Source organism: Meleagris gallopavo, chromosome 2 (genome assembly GCF_905368555.1).
Source record: "Meleagris gallopavo chromosome 2, MGAL_WU_HG_1.1, whole genome shotgun sequence".
Classification (NCBI taxonomy): Eukaryota; Metazoa; Chordata; class Aves; order Galliformes; family Phasianidae; genus Meleagris; species Meleagris gallopavo.
In genome coordinates, this window is record NC_139405.1 from 67,869,222 (window position 1) to 67,891,249 (window position 22,028).

Here is a 22,028-nt window from a genome sequence, read left to right on the forward strand (position 1 = left end):
CTATGAGTTTTTAATTTCTAGCTATTGTCACAGACAGCATTGTTTTATCTTTATTGCCACCCATCTTGCTTTCGCTGAAAGGTTTGTTGTTCCTGTGTCTGAGTGCATAGGATGCAGTTCTTACTTTAACAATTTGGCTCTATTGTTTACTTTGTTTTATTAGAAATGTGTTAGTAATGGCAATTAACCTTGTTCCATATACAGAGGATATTGGTTTTTGAAGAAAAGCAGTAGTTCACAAAGGTACCGTGGATGCAGGTCAAGATGCGGGCTATAATGGTGTTAATATCTGCAGTTAAAGAAGAGAAATCAGTTTATCTAATTCTGGATGCAGGCATATTATTGTATGATTTTTACTTCGTTTTTCTACTTATTATGCAGAAGCAGATTATGCAGTGATTAGGAATTTTTCTACCTTGATGATAAAAGAGGGAAAAGTGGTAAAACTTGTCATTGTTTAGTTTAAAATGACATGGAACGAATAGTTGCAATAATAATAGGCATTCAAAGGACCTGTGTTTGTGAAGTAAAAATAGAGAGCTCTTCCCTGTTCTAAATCTTTCAGTGGTAACTACCCAGGTAGTGCTCAAAGAACTAGAATTAATTTTCACAGGAGTTGCTGTCAAGCCACTTTACTTGGAAGGAAAGCATTTTAATGTCTTTCCTATTGACTTTTTAGTTGAGGAGTAATACATAAAGCCAGGAAGCCAGAAAACCCTACAGCCTTCTCCTGTTTGTTCTTTTTTGTTTGCTTGTTTAATTATGTATGATTTTTCGATCTGGAGTGAGTTTCTACGAGACAAAATATTTAACTTCACTTTTGCTGCGGATCCTCATAGATTGTTACTGCTATTGTAAATAACAGAAGATAGGACTACTTAGGGTTCCTTAAACGACTTGCAGAATGAATTACATTTTTCTTTCTTTTACAAAATATGGTTATGTAGTTGGAAAGCTCTTTTTATGTGCATGCACTTCTTGGACTTTAAATAAATGTTTATATCCATTAACTTACCTAAGCCACAAGAAAACTGTTTTCTCCCTGAGTATTTTTCTAAGAAGTGGTTACCTTTCCTGGAAATTGACAGAACAGGTAATAGGAAACAAAACTGCTATTAAAAACAAAAAATGCCCCCCTATAAAGTCTCTGTAGAAGAAGTTTGGTTTATAAGGTGTAATCCGTGAAACAAATAAAGCACCGCTGGTGAGTAAAGCTATTGCAGTGATATTTCTTTGTGTACTGTAGAGATAGTCACTGAAAATAGTGCTGAAATAATGAATCTAATCCATTCAGAATTGCCACATGACTGAACAGTAGCTGCAAAACTACAAACTATGTACCTACACTGTGTTTTTGAAATAATCCTTCCTTTACCAGTGCTGTGTTAGGGATTGTTGCTGTACTACTCCAGTAAAACTGTTCATTGTTAACCTGAAGTTTTGAAAAGCACTGAATGGATTCAAGAGTCAACTCCAGTTGAAAGGGTATAGGACTATTTCTGTCTTATTTTAACAGAAACTAAGTGTCAGAATAAGATGTTTAATTGCTTTGTAACTTCCTTTCCTTTTATCAGTGCATGTTGTCTGAAATAATAGAAATCGTATAATGAGAGAAAATGCAAACTGACTAGTGTTCTAAATCTCTCTCAGAAATTCTCAGTGTGTTTCTTTCCATCTAGGATGGAGGGAAACACAAATTTACTTCTGAGCCAGGCTGTCAGCTCTGATATTACAGCTGTCTTTTTTTTATATTGAACTATGAATGCATTCTGAGATTTGAGTGAAGTGCTGATATGACATTTCAATTCATAAGTTTGTGGGCCAAGAGCAAGGGTGAGGTTACCTTTCTAAGATGTATCTACTTAAGGATAACCCAAATGTTCTTGGGAAATCCTATTTCCTTTTACCATTTGGATAACTAGTCTGTTTACATTATAGAAAAGTTGGGGCATAGCAGCTGAGCTGCCTTCAAAGCAATCTCTGCCCCTATTACTCATGTTTCCAGTTGCTCAGCACAGTATCTTAACTCAGCCATTTGGCAGCTGCACAGTCAACTGAGATACTGGTCAGGCAAAGGAGGCTTTCTCTATATATTTCTTTCTCTCTCTCTCTCTCTCTCTCTCTCTTTTTTTCTCCTCATCCAAGTTTTTCTGCATGGAGCAGTGGGGGCTCGTTTTTGAGCATGTTATTTTTTTCATCTGAATCAGTTCTTCAGTGTGATTTGCCACACAGATAATAAATGCCTGCCCTAACGTGTATGGTTAGGGGAAAGAACTTGCATGTATACAGGTAACACTAGCAGAAAGAAGAGGAAAGAGGGGGAGATGACATACACTGGTGCTGCTGCCAAAATTTGTTCATCAAACTGTAACTTTGCAATGTGGATTTCTAAATCTGCAATATAATACTAAACATTTTAGCATGCAGCAGTCAACAGTGTCTCATTCTGTTTTTGTCACATTCCTTTGGGTTATAGAACTCACTGATGTAAAAACAGCTTCAGTGATAGAGGCAGACATAATTGGCATCCCACCAGGAATGTGCTTTGGGAGTTCCTACTTCAAATTAAACATAAACTGCTATCAGCTCTTCACTCATTCAGCTGGGAACGTGGAAGGAAAAACTGATTAGATGTGCTCAAATTTGCTGTCATGAGAGGTTCCGAATTGCCCTTGCTATGACAACACATGAGAAAATGGCAAATAAGTTTTCTGTCTTGTGTGAAGTGAGCAGTTTTCAGTTAGCTTTTAATTCATAGCATCAAAGAACAAATCTGTTTGGGTTCTGGCTATGACTGAAAGACTTGTGTGTGTCTTACTACTGACTTCTGCAGTGTATATTAGTGTATTCCACTTGCCAGTAGCGTATTTCTTGAGTTAGTGAGGAAGAGGAAGAAACCTTGAGCTCGTACAGATATGAACAGTAATTTAACCAACATATTGCAGTGGTTTAGTTTAATTAAAACTGACACTTTCAGTGGATTTTTGTCTAAAAACACAGGAGATGCTTTTCAAAAAGAGATCATCTAGCCTTGATTTCTGTTCCTGAGCATATTCCACATGGAAAGGAGGTGGCAAAATGTCACAGTATTGCCTACTGTAGGAATCTTGGGTGTTCTTTCCTGTTCATCTAGTAAGCTTGCAGATGTATGGCCTTTTTTTAGTGACATAATTCCTGGTTGGTAAAAATTCTTATCAAAAAGGTAACTTGGAAATGCTTGTTTGTTGGTTTTGGTTTTTTTTTTAGTTAGTTTCCACATACTGAGATTAGGTGCTGTATTTTACAGTGTTCCTTTGTGCCTTCAAAACTATGGATCTGCTTGAATAATTGTATGGCTACAGGCTAATATTCCTGAAATTTATTTTGCTAACTAATTCTAAGAAAACTTTGCACAACTAATGTTATGAATATTAACTCCATAAGCCTACGGACTGATTCCAATTGATGAATAAGGACCTTTTGAAGATGTTTAGCAGCAAATGGAGAGTTTTCAGAGTTCAGTTTCATGTTTTGTAACTAAAGGTTTAAATTTCCATTAGATATTTTTGTGTAAGAATGTAGACAGTAAACAGTCTTCTACATCAGATGTTAATAAAACGTGTAAATCTGGTAATTTTGGAATAAGCTCAAAAGAGCTTAGTAAGGAAAGGGAAACTTTGAATTGATGACTTCCTGTTATATTATGCCTTCCCTTTGTGGACTTGCACTTTCAAAAGCTTTGCAAGGAAGCAAGTTATGTTTGCAAAAATTGAGCAGAAGAAAAAGGCTTAAATGATAACTCTTTGTGTACCAACAGACACAACTTTGGAAATTTTATCTTGTGTTTCTGTAATGGCAGAACAAAAAGCTTCATCTGAAAATTTAGAATGTGTTTGTATCTTGTAATGTTCATTTAGCAACAGAACTAGATTTATGTATAAAGCCTATGAAAATGATAAAAACAATAATTTTTTAAGTGACTGGGAGGAGAGCAGCCAGTCTCTTTGCACGTCTGAAGGAGAGACTTTTAGCAGCTACCTTTGGAAGTTCATTGTAATTAGGCAAACCATGAGTCCAAAGCTATCTTTTATCATCTTGTCAAATCCTTCTGTTATGTGTGCTGCTGTAAATGAGGGTAGGGCAGTGCTTGGCTTTTTCTATTAAAAATAAATTGACGTAGCATGCATGTTTGCCTTATGCACAGACTCTTTTAGATCAAATATGTTTATTAATAAACTTTTTTTAGTTGAAGATGGGAATAAATGGATACAAGTGTTTTGTTTTAATCAACTTAAATTTTTTTACTTCTGTTATTTGCCGATATAAGTGGTGAGTGAGGATTCTTGGTGAGTTCTCATATTCCATACACATCTGTTCATTCAATTAATTGTAGCACTGAGTAATTTTCTTGCTAGAGTTTTAGGGACTGCCTTTTCAACTTGGATTTTTTATTTTATTTGCTCTTAATTTATAGATATCTGATGATGGTCGATACGTCTTGCTGTCCATTCGAGAAGGGTGTGATCCAGTGAACAGACTGTGGTACTGTGATCTCCAGGCAGAGTCTCAGGGTATATCAGGTATGTGTTTTCTTGCTTTGTAGATTTTTCTTCATTTTTCTTTCATTTCATTCTGAGAAAATACACACTTCTAGAACTCGGTTTTCTTTGTTATGTTTCATTAGAAAAAAAACATTCTTAGTTTTGTAGTTTAAAAAGTCCAAAGGAAAAATTGAGACAATATAGACACCCTTAGCAGTGTATGTTCCATTTTTTTCTATTCTACTAATATTTTCCAATGCTTAATTTTTTCACGTTTCACAAGTGCATGTCTCTCTTCAATCGTTAATCTCCTTTTTTTTAAAAAAAAAAAACAAACAAAGCAACCTGATTCTCCAACTTCTATGTAACATTTTCACTGTATAGTGAAATGAAAAAAAGCCCTTTAATGTATTAGTAATAAAACTTGGCTCTGTAGTGTTGTTATTCTTAGTAGATACTTCTACTGTAAGATTTCAAATAAACATTTATAAACTGTTGCCTATTTGTCTTCTAGTTGGATTGCCTTCTGTCTTTTGTGTATTTGCTATGGTAGCCTCAACACTATGGGCAAAACACTTGGTACTTTGATTCACCATAATATGACCATTTTAATGATCATTGGCTTTTGTGTTGCCAGAATACTGGCATTGTTGAAATCTCTTCCTAAATATATGCTTTGCTCTGTACACAACAACTTAATTCTTTGACTCTTTGCTGCTTCTATTTTCAAAAAAACTTCAGGAGTAATGAATACTATAGCAGCTCCTCATTGAATATTGGATTTAAGCAACTTGTTCTCTTGCCCGTAAACAGAATATTCAAGGCTTATGAGAGTGATTAGAACTGGTAGAAGCTCTGCAGTGTAGGGAGGGAGAGGGAAATGTATTTTTGTTTCTCTCTGTCAGTGCCTTTATTGTTCTTATTGGTTGCGTGGTCTTCCCTTAATTAGTTGAACAAGTCTTGGTACAGTAGATTGAATTTCGGTGAGTTAAGTGTTAAAGATGATAGTTCATACTTCAAAACTCCTTCCCATGAATATGGAGAATATTGATTTTTATTTTGTGTTCATGTTATTCTGCCCTTTTATAAATGATATTTCTTAATTACTTTTAAACCTGTCTTAGACAAGTTGCATTAGACAAAACTGCTAAGTTATTTACTGCCCTCTTGAATGTAGAAAATGGCAGGTCTAATGACAATCTTAGAGATACTTTTGGTGGAAATCTATTACAAACATTAAACTGCGTAGATATCACTGTTTAGTATAGTGATGCATTTTCATAAATGATAAATTGGATTGTCATTCAAGATGACACTTTCCAGCTAGAGGCAGATTGAATTAAAAAGAGAAGCTCTTCTCCCATATTTACCCTGCCATATTTAGTCTCCCATTTATAGATACGTTGAACAACTTTGATAAGAAAACTAGCATGAAGCTTTGACAGACCATGGATGTGATAATGAAGCTTCTATTTTATACTGCCTGGTATTAGGTAAAAGTATAGTTTAACTTTTCCAGGCTTGGAAATGCTGCTTTACAAAAAATATTTCCTTCAGACCAGTGTTTTGACTTGCCTTCTTGTTTGTTTGTGAGTGGGAATTCTTTTGCCTCTCTAAATTCTCTGTTTCCCTTTATAAAAGAAAAGATGTAGGTATAACAGTTTGCTTGCACAAATTCTGTTTTATAACCTCATGTACCTTTATTATCTAAGTTGCCAAATGCATTTTCAGTATGAAGACTTATCTTTACCCATGTCTTTCTGCCTTCATGTTAGTAAGCACAGATTTAACAATAGACATATGAGATGTTTCCTAGAGATGATTCTCCATTCACATGTAAGCACCCTGAATCACTGGTCCTCCAGTCTTTGGCCAGAAATGGTAAATTTGAGCAAGCATCAAATGTGTAAGCTTTGTTTTCTGACTAGCAACTTAGACCACAAGAAGTATAATTTCAGCTCAGTTTTTAATTTTCTGGGTCAGCAAATGTAGAAGTAATTATTTGTTAAGTTCAGAGAAACTAATACCAGATTTCATTAAGGTGATTTAGATAATAAATGAGCAGCTCTAGAATATGCATGAAATTGAGTTTAATAACAATTCTGTTTCTTGATTTAAGACTTGCACTTAACTGCAAATTGGGAGAGACTGTTCAATAATATTCCAAGGGATGTTCAGATGGGTTAAGATGGAGAGAATTATGTATGATGGAAGCACATTCTTACAAAACCAAGGGATACAAAAATACTGGCCCTCCTTATGCTATCTATACATTATGAGTGTGTGTGTAAGTAGTGAATCATGCTACCAGTTGCGAAGGCTCAAGAGAGTTAAGTCTTGAGTGTCTGTGCTTTTTAAAGCATGTTACGTTATTCATCTATCTTTTAGCTTTTAGAAGCTTTTATTTATAATGAGAAGAATTTGTTCTTTTGGTTAAGTCTAAGGGATTTCTTACCATTTTTTTTCCCTCAGAATTATTGACTGTTTAGTCTGAGCCTTTTTATTTGACCTGTTTACAATGACCTGTTTATTCAAAAATCTGTGGTAGCATTCAGAATATCACCTTTCTTTCAAAATAAATAAATAAATGTGTGTGTGTGTGTGTGTGTGTGTGTGTGTGTGTGTGTGTGTGTGTGTGTGTGTGTAGGAATATATAGGAATATTATAGGAATAAAAGGAAAAAAGCAGGACAGTATTTTTCCGGTGTCCTAGATTGTACTTGAATTAAATAATCAGTTTTTCAGACTTTTGTTTTTCTTCCCTAATACAAGTTGTCCAGTAATGCAGTCGTTCTTTAAAGGTTTTTAAGTTTTTCAAGTTTTACAGTTCTTTAAACTTACCTGGGGAGCACTGAACAAAAAAAGCAGTGAATCTTTTTCAGAAGATATGAGGTATGCCCTCCCTGGTTTGTTTGTTCATTTTTGTTTTTGTTTTGGAAGGAGTGGGAGAAGAAAAAGCAACTGGTAATCATGACACGTTTCAACTGATTGTTTTTTGAAGTTGCTCCATAGCATATCTTTGTAAATATCATTTCCTCTATATCATCGTGAAATTGTTTTTTAAAATACTCTTTCCCATAGTCAATGTGCCACTGCAGTTGAAATGCCCACACATGAACTCATGAATTAATGGCATTTAAACAGAATTGCACAAAAATGCAGAGAACTGATTCTGATCTGTGATTTATTACCCGAAAAGCCTATTTCAAAATGTCATGTTAACTAACTTAGTCTACCTTTCTTGATTTTGATTGCTGGCAGCACAATCTTTTCCTTTGACAGGAGGCAATCAAATTTCTTAGTTGTTTAAATAGTTTTCTTTAAAAAGGTGTTCTCATAGTCAAGAAATATGACCACTGAAGATTGGATGTACTGGATTGGATTGGCCCTATGATGTACTGAGGGCCTTGTGGAGCTGATTGTAATTCTTTCACTACTTTCCTGAGACAACGATTGCAGTGATAAATAGACATTTGTTTGGCCCGCTTACTTCCAAATGGTTGTGTAGAAGTCATGTAGTTCAGTGTTGTGACCTCAATACTGAATGCCAAAATTGCCAGGTTGTTGTTTGTTGGAAAACTGTGGGAATGTCTGTGAAATTAAATTATATTTATAGGCCATTACTTTGTTCCGAAGACAGGGAAGCATATCTTTCTTGGGAGCTAAATTTTTGTTTTACTTTTCTTGATTCGTGATGTACAGAATGTGAGAATTTCCTATTTTTCAAAAAGTCAAATTATTTTTTTCATTTATGTGTATAGTTTTTGGTGGTGCAAAAGTGAAGAAAATGAGTACTGAAATGCAGAAACTTCTGTTATTAACGCTTTTTACTCCTGAAAAAGCAGAAAGAATGTCTTGGAAGATCGGAGTTGAGAGTGTCTCTTTTATGTTAAGAATTAAAGTAGACAAAAACTGGAGAGAGAGGAGAAGAAGCTCCCATATCTCTAGACGAGAGGTAAATTAGTAGAGGAAGGGTTGAAAATGGTAGAGTATATTGAAAGAGTGTGTGCATGCACATTTCCTAAACAACTTTCTTTCTTTCTTTCTTTTTTTTTTTTTTACCTGTGATGAAGTTTGCATTTGAAAATTGTCTTTTTCAGTGTCAAGATAACAAAATGAAAAAGTTGCATCAAACCTAGGTTTGGTGTGTCCTTATCTACTATATTAAAAGGAAGCTTTTATTAGCAAATATGTATCAGATCTTTTAATTATTGGGTTTTTTTGGGGTTTTTTGTTTTTTTTTCTCATTATTGAGAGTAATTTCTATGTTAGTCTCCAGTGATTCTGCAGCCTCAGGATCTGCTGAATCCTTGAATGAGTCAGAATGAGTAGAATCAGTTTCTTGAAAACAGTGTAACTTTACCCAAAAAGAAGCACCAATTTGTTCTATTCAGGGAAGATTGTATGAAGAAATTTCAATAACACATCTGTTGCCAATACTGTTCTCTCAATGAAATGAGAATTTTTTTCCTTCTCATAAACCTTAGAATTCTTTATTTTATACCTTATGTGTTAGTCTCATTCATTGAAACAGTGAACAAAAAGCAATAATTACAGTGTCTTCCAAAGGTGGACTCAAATTATCTGCTCTTCCAGACTGTTTTGAAAGTTCACTATTATAGGTTAACCTTGTCTAATTGCAAAGTGATTTCATTATTGTACATGAGAGGAAAATATAAGATGAAAAACATTAGGATTCTCCCAATGTGAGGGAACAGAAGACAATATAAATGACCTCTTCAAAAAATAGTGTGGTGAGTTTTCATAGTGTACCTCTTAATTAGCAGTAATCTCCAAAACTGACAGAAAAAAGAATCCAGCTTCCAGGGCAGCTGGGCACTAATGATTCTAATAACACTTCCAAATGCAATTAACAGAAAGATTATCTAGGTAATTATGCTGCCTCTTTGTAAAACTTTAATTATTACTGTCTTCACATTAAAGAAATGAACTAAGGCAGCTCCCATCTTTTATCAACGCATTACTGCAACTTTTATATTATGTTTCATGAAAAGTAGACAGATCTCAGATATTTTGGCACCCCTTTGCAATCATCTGAGTCAATATATCCTCTACTACCCTTTGCTCTTGTTGAAACAGAGACTTAATGTGACTATGTGTTTTATTTGTGTTGTTCTCAGTACCACCCTCGTGCTATAAATCTTGAACCCTTCACATCTTCTGAATGACAGAAGCGTGTATTCTGGCTTCCCACTGCTTCACCTTCGGTATAGGATAGGCTGCTTGTGTAACTCAGGCTATGTCTGTACACAAGCAGGTTGGACACGGCCATTTATGCTCTTACACTGAAGCCAAGAGGTACATGCCAACTCATCTCAGTGTGGTAGAGGTCTCTTCACTCCCAGACGTTGTAACTGTCCAAGTGGTCTCTTGACCACTTGAATGACTTTGGTTAACACCATCCCCCAGACTGTGGCCAAGGGTTCTCTCCCCTATGGATTATCTGAGATACGAAAATCAATAAAAGTTTATCTGTCAGTTGTGATGTGAATAACAGCTCTCTTCTTTGAATTCTTTGAATAATTTGATGGCATCCTGCTTATGCTGAGTCCTACTACAGTTGAGCTAAAATGTCAGCAGATGACTTCATACAAATCTCTACATCAGATTTCAGAATATCTAACTTAGATTAAAAATTCTTTCATTAGCATAAAATAATGACAAATAATGAGAGGAAAGAAACTGAAAGAGTTTGGAAAATTGGGATGACTCCTGTTCTTTTTAAGAGATTGGTCTCATGACTGAGTTACTGTATGAGCTTGATGGACTTATGGTATAGATTAATTTTGTACAGAACTTGTGTACTTACTGGAGGGTGACACTCCCGTATTTTAGTGTAAATTCTTACCTAGAACATAGGTACAGAAAAGCACCCCTTCTAGTGGGCTTGTTGGTTTGTATTGTTGGGTTTTTTAGCAAGGTTTTGTCATTACTGGTAATTACTGTGACGCAATATGGTTCAGTTTTAGAACTGATCCATGGAATAAAAGGAGCAGTAACAAATGGATTGGTTTCTAGAGAGCTCCTTAAGCAACTCATTTTCAGTCTTTTCCTAGATATAAATAAGTCATAAATCAATTAATAGTGTGTTATGCAACTGGTTGTCTGTATTGAAATATCACTGTAAAGGAGGATTAGGCACTGTGTTGGTATATGGTTTAAAGGATGTACAAGGTGGACAAATGCAGGCTTGTAGTAGTTGCTTTCAAATTTTAGTTCCATTTTTTTCTTGGGCTGGATAACAACTGACACATAGATTGAATATATAATAATAACAAGGTATAGTTGTTTTAAATCTCTTCTGAGATTTAAATGATTTAAATTCTTTTTTTTCATTAAGCTAATCCTACAGCTAGCTTCATTATTGAGTGCAGCAAATTCCAGTGTGGCTGGAGTGGGTGACGAACTTTCTTACATTCTTCTGTACTGCAGAAATGAAGTCACAGCTGAATTTTGTTAGAAGTAATGGGAGAGTTGTTTTCAGACCCTTCATGTCTGAGAGGAGGTGATGGACAGAGCTGATATGTTTCAGGTGATTAGCTGGATTTCTGTGCTCTCCCTGCAACTATTAAACAGAAAGTGTCTCCATGAATTGCAATTCTTTAGGATAATTACAGGCCTAGATCTCTGTGCTGCTTGCAGAGGTACCCGTGGCAGTGAAGCTGTTATCTCTCATAGTCCTTAAGATTAAAGGCAAGGGAAGAAGCAGAAAGGACCACAAAACTAAGACCACTTTCAAAAAGTTAAAAGAGAAACATTCCTCCCGTGGCATTTGAAAAAAAGTGTTAAGTGGAGGTGAGAGAGAAAATAAGCCAATTAAAATGCAACTGTTCACAAAAAGATTTCATAGAGAACTAGTTGCAGAACTCTTAAATGAGCATTCATTATTTCAGAAATTGTACTGATTGGCGAAGAGGGAATGAGGGATACTGAAAAAAATGAAAGGAAATGTTAGGATAAGATAGGTATTAACTCTCTCCCAGCCAAAACTGGAACAGCCTGGGATCTAGCAGATAATACATCTGTCGTAGGTGCCTTTTACTTGTTTTAAGGACGTAGTTCTTTAACAATGAAACTCCAATTTAGTCACATTTAAAAAGAGATGAAATAGCATTAAATTAAAAATTGGAGGTGCTTGGGTTGCTCCAATCAAAATTCCATTCCATTTTTATAGAAGCTTGCTGTGCAAAGATTCATACAAGTAGTCTGACTTAGCAACTGGAGTTAGAAATGTACAATTTAAGGAGAAGAAAACAAAAACCATTTATACTTATCTATTAAGAAAGATCAGAGTAAAGTTGTTTTTATTTATTTTCTTTAGTCTGAAAGATAAATGAAAAATCATTGTCCTTCTAACAATTCAGTATCCAGTTCTTACATTGTTTGGCTTATGTTCCCAGGAAAGTAGGGGGGAAAAAAAATCCGTCTAAAAAAATCCATCTTGGGAAAAGAAATGAAGTAGGAAAGGAAAATGATGAAGTGGTGTATTTCATGTATAGAAATGAAAAACACTCATCAAATACTTGCCTGAGAGAACTCAGAAGATGACTGTGAATTCAGAAATGAGTCAGCTACTGTGGGAATTATGGTCCAACACAATATAGCCTATAGCAGGCTTACAGGACTTAGGATATTTCTTTCCTCAGCAGATGGAATCAATGTGTAGTCTTCCCTTTTTACTTTTATTTACATTTGGAGAGCTATCATACCAAGAAAAATATTTCCTTTTTCATTTCAAATTGAATTCATTAGTTTCTGGCTGGTTTGAAAAGATGAATACAACAAGATAAACATATCCAGTTGGGGGGGAAAAAAAAAAAAAAAGCAAAGCTGTAAAAGCCTTTTTACATCCTTAAATTTTGAACTTCTTTTCCTGTTTATGTTCAATTACATGCCCATCTTGTTTTTCATTGAATATTTGGACAACACAAATAAATTAAATTTGCAGCTTTTCTGTGTAAGAGGCTGAAATGAACGAAGCAGGTTGTCCCATGAGAATTAGCAAGAAATGGAACAAATAAATAAGTAAGCCTTTTTTGTTAACAATTCATAAGTAGTACGAGCAATGCCTTACTATCCAAAGCAGCAGGACAATATTCTAGCTTTTCCTTTGTGTGTCATTCCAGATAGTGATTTGTTTATTTTTTTTCTGCTCCTTTCAGCTTTTCTTCATCCCACTGGTCTCCTTCTCTGACTAAGAGAATCTGACAGTCATCAGTGCTAACTTAAAGTGTTCTGTTGTCTCGAGGTGCCTGACTTTGCTTCCTTACCTTTAGCTGTCTTTGTTGTTAAAAAATAATTTCCATTTTTTCCCCATATAATTTGATGTTTCCATTTGCAAGAGCGAACATCATCTTCAGTCATCTTGCTATTGAGGAAGAATTACAAATAAGGAACATAATGTGTATTTTAATGTTTTGTCCTGTACTGAATAGCTTTGTAACATGATATGGACATTAAAATATTGAAATGTTTAAGTATTTATCTTTCAGGTTCTTTACTACCCCATGGAACTCACAGTCCTGAGCTACATTTCTATTTTGTTAAATTCAAAGAGGCAGGAAAAAGACGCATTATAAATCTGCATACTGAGCTACTAGGATTAGAAAATAGGCAGTGTTGAAGTGGGAGGCACAAAGTTGAAACTACATAGGATGCAGACACTCCCTCTGCTTTCATGCTGCCTCTCTGAGGTATTACAAGATATGCAAGGAGGCAGTGTTTCTCTTGTTCCTTTTGCACATTTTCCAGTCAACTCGGGATAAGAAGTGTTCACCTACAGAGTGAGAAGATCTGATTTCAGCTCTCTTGCTTTGTTAAAAGATGAGATGCGGTCTCTCCCACCTATCAAATACTGTAAACATCAGACTTTATTACTTATCTTTCTAAGCTTTTCTTGCATGTAGACAGACCCTGCTTGAACTGGCTTCCTCTATACCAGTAAACTTAATGGATTGATGAATGTTTTCTGGCACTAAGATCAGCTGACTTTCAACAACCTATGTCAATACTTGTACAACCCTCTTTCTCTGCAGTGCTTAGGTGGCTGCATCCAGATTGCTTATTAGAAATGATTCCTGGCCTAAAATCATACCCCAGCTTGGAATTTTTTTTAAGACTAATTAATTTATTTTTAGTATTGATGTAGTCTGTGATTTACACAACTGACAAAAATCAGTAGGGGTTGACTTCTGCTACAGTCTCTTTTCAGATGTTCAACTGCTGACATTCAAGACTTCTCAACTGTGTGCCATTGCAGTTCTCTCTATCTCGATGAACATTCATTGTATCACTTACTCCACGTGCAGTAGAAAGTTTTGAGACAGTACAGTGTACTCAGTAACTCAGAGGTTTGAAGATAAAGAAGTTGGAATGTATGTACAGCTCTCACCCTATATTTCCCAACTCAATTTGTAGGAATCCTCAAATCGTTAATAGTAATAGGAAGTGCTGGCATCAGTACTCTCCTGACATCTAACTGGTAGAAAATCGCATGAACAACAAGTCTTGTACTCTAGTGATAGCTGCTTAGAATTTAATTTAGTCTAAGCTAGTTGGCTAGGATCCTTCGGTCTCTGTGGAGATGAGGAAAGTGGCACTTCCAGGTAGTAGTTTTCTTTATCCTAAATGGTAAGGAAGTAGTGTCTTTCTTTTCATGAAATGTATCAGTATTCAGGATTAATAGCTTATTTTTACATATCTTAGGTAATAAACTTTTAGTGGAATGATTTTTATAACTACCTGAGTAACTACCTGAATGGCAAATAAGGGAAGTTAAATGGTGACATTTGTATTTGATGGCAGAAGCTGAAGAGGACTATGGATCTCTTACAGTAGGTTCTGTATATGTAGTCTAGGTTTTGGAAAAGCTGGAACAGGTACCTTAAGTGATCCAAAATAAAAGCTCTCCTTCATAATGAAACAACTGTTTTATGGTTTATGGAGTTTCAAAATGGTTAGTATGATCATGTATTGTAATAGCTTACATATCTCACTAGCTTCCATGCCAATTTTCTTCCAGAGGTTAGAATATACTTTCAAGTGTGCAGTCATCATTTTTTTTAGAAGTAACTGTACAGATGTTTTAGCCAGATAGGTGTTTTGCTAGGAGTGAAGTTTCTCTTACCTATCATTTCTAACTTTAAAGAGCAGACTTTGTTAGCAGTGTAATCCTGTTAAATAGAATCAATCTTTTTTTCCTTTAATGAGTTTGGCAGTTTTGTATTTGTGCTATTTCTCCAGGCTGAAAGAACCTCTATTAAATGCATTCCAAAACATGGCATGGTTTTAAACTTTGTCGTATTTCTTTGCTGGTCTTCAATAGATCTCAACTATCAGCAACACAGATTCACGTTATCCTTCCTTTTTTTTAAAAAAAAAAAAAAAAAAAGAGAGAGAGAATCATCTTTCAGCCTCAAAAAGGAGATCTTGTTCAAACTACTGAGCAATTAATTCATTTGGATCTTACTTTTTCTGTGGAACTCAGTCTTTTTTTTTTTTTTTCATCTCAGGCATCTTATCTGTTGTGGCTAACGTTTATGCAACAGAGCAGTTATTACTCTTTTAGGGAATACCAAGTGGACTTCACTTGGTGCATGGTAATACAAAGTAGTCAGTACAAAAGTTACTCCATGAATTGCTTGTAGGTAAGAATTAAACTGTGTGTCTTATATGCTTCATTGTGCACTGGGGCTGGCGATGGAAATAGGGTAATACAATGCTGGAGTTACTTTTCTAAGGAAACTCATGAGAAGATTTATCTAAAATTGAAGTGAGAGTGGTATGATTGTGCTGGTGAATTACAAATAGGTTGTAGCAAATAAATGGGCAGAACAGCAATACACTTATCAGCACAGCTAAGTCTAAGGAATTCAAGACCCATGAGTTCTAGAAAAACTCAAGGTGAAATCGCGTAATTGCTGAGGTAGTGTGTAACCTTTGACTTAAAACTGACATGCTAATTTAGAAAGGAAGGGTAGCAAAGTGATGCAAAATTTGTAGAAGACTTCTAGAAATACTGAGGGAAACTGCAGATTCATAAATCTGATGTCTGTGCAATGTTAGTAGAAAAGTACAAGAAAGTAATTAGTAGTTACCTGAATAAAAATGAGTCTGCTTCAGTTTTGGAAAGGAGAAGTTTGTCTTAGCAGTTGGTATTCTTTGAAGGGAATGTAGGTAAACTAATTTGTACAGTCATGTTGGATTTCTGAAAGGCTTAAAACTGAGTATGTCACCAAAAAATTATTTTTTTCAGTTTGAACACAGCGTAGAGAATATACACCATTGTGTATTTTCTTTGATGATGTTGTCTTTTGAGATGAAATTGTTTTCACTCCATACTTTGTCTTCAGCTCAGCCTCTTAGCTTAGATGCTATATGTATTTTAAGTCCGAAACTGAAAATTGGTATTTTAAGTACTATAGGAAAATGTTAGTTGTGGAGATCTACTGAGGTCTTCTGTCAGCTCTGCTGTACATTTAGTACAGCATTGTAGATGTCAGGCAGTCCAAAAAAATTACTTCTATGTGGAGGGAACCTCTGGCTTAACTCTCATTTTTTTTTATGAAATACAGTTTGTCCAATATTTGCTATTTCATTATTAATTTAGTAATTATCACTTAATACATTTCATTAGCTTTCTATACAGCATGAATTGTGGCTTCTTTTTGCATATACTCTTTAAATTGTGAAAGAAAAGTGATATAATTAAAGACTTTATGCAAGCATGACATTAGTTCTGCTGTAGTGAGAACAGTTGTCTTCTGTATTCATTGATTCTTTATATATTTCAAGTGTCTGGGGACCAGTGGAAGTCAGGTGTAGGATAGAAAATAGTCTTGAATCTAAGTGGAGATCTAAGAAATGAGAGTAGACTGCTTCCCCTTTTATATATAGAAATACTTGTGATACTTTGTCAACAGCCATGGGTTAATTGAATTTACAATGTGATCTTTTACAATAATCCTTGCCAGAGTGTTTTCCCTGGAAGATAACTTATGAAGCAGTGCTTCTATTTCCTTCCTCTAATATTAAAGGAAGCATCTTTTCTGCTTCTCAGGTTAGATAAAATGTTCTTCATGCTTCCCTTCCCTCCTTCACAGTATTCATATTGTGTATAGGATGAGTCATTTTGCTCTTCAAATATTCAGTTGGTTTGCTAAGGTTTTAACTGGGCCACTGTGAGCTATTTGTGTTAAGAACAGGCTTTTCTAAACTAGAAGATCACTGCATAGTTTCTGACAAATTTGTAGCTATTCTTTAATGAGTGTTGGGATTCTTGTTGGTTTTGTTTCTCTGTTTGTCAGCTACTGAACCTACTAATATAATTTAATTTTGCTTTGAGATTCAGTAGCAGAGGTGCAACAACTGTATGTTGTGTCAATAAGGATAGCACTGTGGGTTCATGTCCAGGAGTCTGTCTCTCATTCAAGGCATCAAATTCCCTACTTTTCCTGCTGAGCTGAACATAAATGTCTCAAACATTGATTTATGCAAATTTTTTTTAAAAAATCTAATGCTGTATATTTATTAAGAAAAGAAACAAAAGCAGCACAATTGCCCAGTAACTCAGTATTGTAAGGCGCAATTTTTAGTAGCTGTTCTATTAAACTTGTCTTCTACGGTGCTGACAAGGCTCTGGAGTTTGCTTGTGTGTTGAACCAATCAAACAAAAGAAACTTCTCATTAATCACCTTACTTACCTGTTGTATTCAATATACCTGAAAATGCATCATACTAAGCAAACAGTTGAATACATAGCAATCAAGCATTTATATATTAGAAGTCCTCGCTGTACAAGTTCAGTGTTTTTTAAAAGATAACTTTTTTTCTCCTAACATGTTTCTTATTTTTCCTGTGTCTGGCAATAACTTTTTCCTTCTCTCTAGAGATTGTTTTTTTGATTACGTTGTCAGCCTTGACTATTTATTCTTTTGAATCTGTTGTTTGGTGCGGGGAGAAAGGAAGTTAGCACAAATATGTAGGCGTGCAACGGGGAGTAAGTGAAAGCTCTTTAATCAACCTTGGATAAAAACTTAAACCAATATGACACAGCCAATTGGTCTTTTTGAAGTTCTTAGTACTGACCTTTTTCTTTTTGTATTATAGCAGTGCCCAAGAAGCCTGATAGAGAATTGAGATTCTCTTGTTACAGGTACAATAGAGCTGATTTATTAATCACCGCCACAAAGCTCTGAACAGACCCTACTCTTTTCTTCCTGGGGGGGGGAGCTGCATCATGAGAACAGAGCAAGAAAGAAGGGGCACAAAGCAGGTTGGGGTGCAGAAGAGATAGCTTTCTTACATCCTCAAAGGATGCATCAACTCTGAAAGGCTGCTGTGGTTTCTGGAAAGCAGAAGACTTAGAGTAATAGCCAGTTGAAAAACACAGGCTACAGCTTAGGTTGTTGATTGGAAGAGATTTTCCTGTGAACATAGGATTGCAGATGTTGGAGATGTGGGGAGCTTGGAGAGAGAGGATGGTGATGGAAGTTATTACATTTGGGTATTTGGGAGCAGAGACTTTGAGCTGTTTTGGAAACTGATAGTTTGTCTGAGAATCAGAGAATTGCTCAGATCAGAAAAGACCTCAAAAATCATCAAGTACAACCACAACCTAACTATACTACTCTAACAACCCTCCACTAAATCGTGTCCCTGAGCAGCACATCCAAACAGTTTTAAACCAGGGATGGTGACTCAATCATCTCCTGTGGGGAGCTTATTCCAGTGCTTAACAACCCTTTCTGTAAAGAAGTTTTCCCTGATATCCAAACTAAATCTTCCTTGGTGCAACTTGAGGCCATTTACCCTCATCCTGTCACCAGTGAGAAGAGACCAACCCTACTGCTGCTGCACCCACTTTTCAGGCATTGGAAGAGAGCAGTAAGGTCTCCCCTCAGCATCATCTTCACCAGACTGAACAGCCCTGGCCCCTTTAGTTGCTCCTTGTAGGGCATATTTTCCAAGCCCTTCACAAGCCTTGTTGCCCTTCTTTGGGCCTGCTCCAGCAATTCAGTTCCTTTCTGTACTGAATTGCCCAAAACTGAACACTGTACTCGAAGTGGGCCTCACCAGTGCCGAGTACAGGAGCAGGATTACTTTTCTAGTCCTGCTCACCACACCATTCCTGATACAAGCCAGGATGCCATTGGCCTTCTTGGCAACCTGGGCACGCTGCTGGCTCGTATTCAGCCAACTGTCCATCAGTACACCAAGGTCCCTTTCCATCAGACAGCTTTCCAGCTACTCCTCCACAAGCCTGTAGGGTTGCCTGGGGTTGTTGTGACCAAAATGCAGGACCCGACACTTGGTGCTATTGAAACTCATGCAGTTAACCTAGGCTCATGAATCCAGTCTATCCATGTCCCTCTGTAGTGCCTTTTTCCCCTCTGGCAGATCAACACTCCCTCCTAGCTTGGTGCTGTCTGCAGACTTAGTGAGGGTGTACTCAATCCCCTCCAAGATCATTAATAAAGATGTTAAATAGAAGCAGCCCTAGTACCCAGCCCTGGGGGACACTACTTGTGAGCAGCTGCCAACTGGATTTAACTCCATTGACCACAACTCTTTGGGCCTGGCCATCCACCAGTGTTTCACCCATCAAAGCGTACACCCATCCAAATAATGGGCAGCCAGGTTCTCCACAAGGATGTTGCGGGGGACACTGTCAAAGGCTTTACTGAAGTCCAGGGAGACACATCAACAGCCTTACCTTTATCCACTAAGTGGGTCGCCTTGTCATAGAACAAAATCAGGTTTATCAAACAGGATTTCCCATTCATAAATCCATGCTGACTGGGCCTGATCCCCTCGTTGACCTTAAATTGATCCACGATGGCTTCCAAAGAAGAGTGGGAGGTAGATGAAGCACATGAAGGAGATAATCTCGTCTAAAATATTGAAGAACTATTAGCTTGAAAGAGGCTAGACAAACTGAGCAAAGACTAAAGTTCAGTATTTGCTGGTTGCAAAGTTATCAACTGGAACTGCTTTGTACTAGACTGGTGTGAGAAGCAAGGCAGACTGCAAGAAGGACTTGAAAAGCAGTGTTATCGGCTGTAAGAATTTCTTTATTCTGTGTTTTTGTTTAGAAGAGCGTTGTGTTTTTCCTAGACAAACTGAAGAAACATGCTCTGTGGGCAGGCAGAAAAGCAAATATGATGTTTGTCAACTTTCTGTTGTTACTAGATTTATGTGATCTTTTTTGTACTTTTCCTTAGTCTTGCAGCTTATAAGGTCATCTCTAAAACAGATAAATAAACAGCAATGAACAGTGCTATATACAGTAACATCAAAGGGATGAGTCAATATATTCTATAGAGGCTGAAAATGTAGATCAAATCATTTGTGGTGAAAATGGACAAGAGAAAGGATAGTGAGAGGACAACAGACATCAGCTAGAAAGCTGAGTGTAGCGGGTGGAGAAAGACTTTTCTGTGTTTTAAGAAACTTTAAAGTAATAATAATTAAAATAAATTAATAAACAAACACTTCAAAAATCTGTATTGAAACAAAGCCTTCCCATCCTAGTTCCCTAGCAAATAGGGAAAAAAAATCAGCTTAATCTTGTAAAATATATGGAAGCCTTAACTAAATTGTGTTTGCTTTAAGAAAACAGTTTCATATCCTATAAATAGTAATTCTCAGTAGTTTTCTCTTGTTGTAGATGTTCTCAATTCAAGGGGACTCATTAGCAATAAGGTTAAACAGGTTACAATTTGAATAAAGAGATCTTATGTCTAGCTGGACATCACATTTATCAATAGTACTCGCAATCAGGTTATTTTTTAGACTGTGCATATTAAAGAAAGTGTGGTGTGAGAGATCACTGGTTCCTGTTTTTCTATTGCTCTGTTTTGCTGCAGTAGGACATAAGCTATAACTCTCTAAACAAAGCATATATATTCTCTTCTGTCGTTTGTGCAATCATCTAAATGGAAATAGAAAACAGAATAAAATAGAAGCCTTGAAATTGATGAATCTCTGCTCATAAAAGTGCTTGATTTCTTTCTTTAGGGTGAGTCTTATGTATCTTGACATGTCTGAACTTTTTAACCCAGAAACAAAGCTTGCCTCCTTCCATTTTTATTTTTATTTATTTATTTATTTATTTATTTATTATATATTGCATTACAGTGAGTAGCCACAGGATAAGTTGTACTGGGAGCTCTCTTTACAAATGTGACAAAGGTTCATTCCTTTAAGGGAGACCTTACTATCTCCTCTCCTCCAGACATTCATAAATGAAGTCTGATCCTGTGAGGTTCAGATATTAATTTCAAACATAGTCCAAATTTCTTGAGAATCTGCTTTACCTTTGGAGACCAAAGTGACACACTTAAAGATTTGCGGCTGTGAAGAAGAAAGGGGGGGGGTGGAGGGGGAGGAGAGAGAAGAGTTATTTTTTATAGCTGCCTTGGTCTGAGTGAAATCTTAAAAGCAAGCCATATATTGCATGATTAAAAATGCAGGTAGTTTTTGATGCACATGAGATGATACCAGTGAAGGGCTGCATGCTGCCCTGGATATGTTATGATCCTACCACTAAGGCCATGAAGCTGTCTTCCGATATGAACCATAGCATCTACTGTGAGAATATCTATCACGTGTTGAATGTAAAGATTATTGTGGATTAGTATCATGATATAAATTCTGGAGTAAATGCTCAGTTTCCAAAATCTCTTCTCATAAAGAATATGGATTTTCAGGTTTGAAAAATCTCTAAAATAAAAGCTTGATGAATCTAATTTGCTGATATTCTGCAGTAAGACTGCTTCTGCATGAAAGTTCAGACACTTTTTATACGGTGACTTGCTGACCCTGTGCAATTAAGCTGTTGGCTGGTATGAATGGAAGCAGTGAAAATTAAAAGATAATTTCATCTGCAAGTCAACATAATTACTTTTGCAAGGAACGTACTACCACTTTTTTGGTTGATTTGGTTTGGGTTTTGTTAGTATGTCGGACACTAGAAAAGGATGCTGGCTATATAAACTAGCATTCTAAACATCCTATGGCTTTTGTCTTCACAAGTGTCTTCTCTGGTGACAAAGAGTGTGACATTTTATAGTAGGGATGTAACTTTTCATATAACTTTTTTAATTGAACTTTCTTTGGCACCCACTGTAACAAGTTCAGAAATTGAGGTAACAAGGAAACTTTTGATGCTTAAAACATCAAAAATGGTATTATGTATTTTCTTAAGAATACTTTTTTTGCATCCAACTGAAACTACAGAATGTAAGATGAAGTATAATTAAGTGGCGATTAGTATTTTATAGCTTTACCTGATCACTTTGACTGCTGGAATACATGAAAAAGGTTGAATAAGAGTTTTTCTTGCTCTTAAATTTTCTTCCAACATCAGATGAAAAACTGCCATTAGCTGATAAGTAAAAACCCTGTCTCTCCAGCCAGCATAGTGAGGCGGTTATTTGCCACAAATGGATTGTTTGGCCTTTCCATGAACCATGAAATACGGAAGGAA

The 22,028-nt window shown here is 36.0% G+C and overlaps 1 protein-coding gene across 2 annotated transcripts in view; it reads left to right on the forward strand.

The window, feature by feature from the left end:
• PREP (prolyl endopeptidase) overlaps positions 1-22,028 on the forward strand; it is a 94,755-nt gene that overhangs the window by 21,930 nt on the left and 50,797 nt on the right. For both annotated transcript variants that reach the window (XM_085217579.1, XM_010707556.3), the window contains exon 7: positions 4,454-4,559. In XM_085217579.1, coding sequence (XP_085073705.1) covers positions 4,454-4,559 — 106 coding nt within the window. The remainder of the gene's footprint in view (positions 1-4,453; positions 4,560-22,028) is intronic.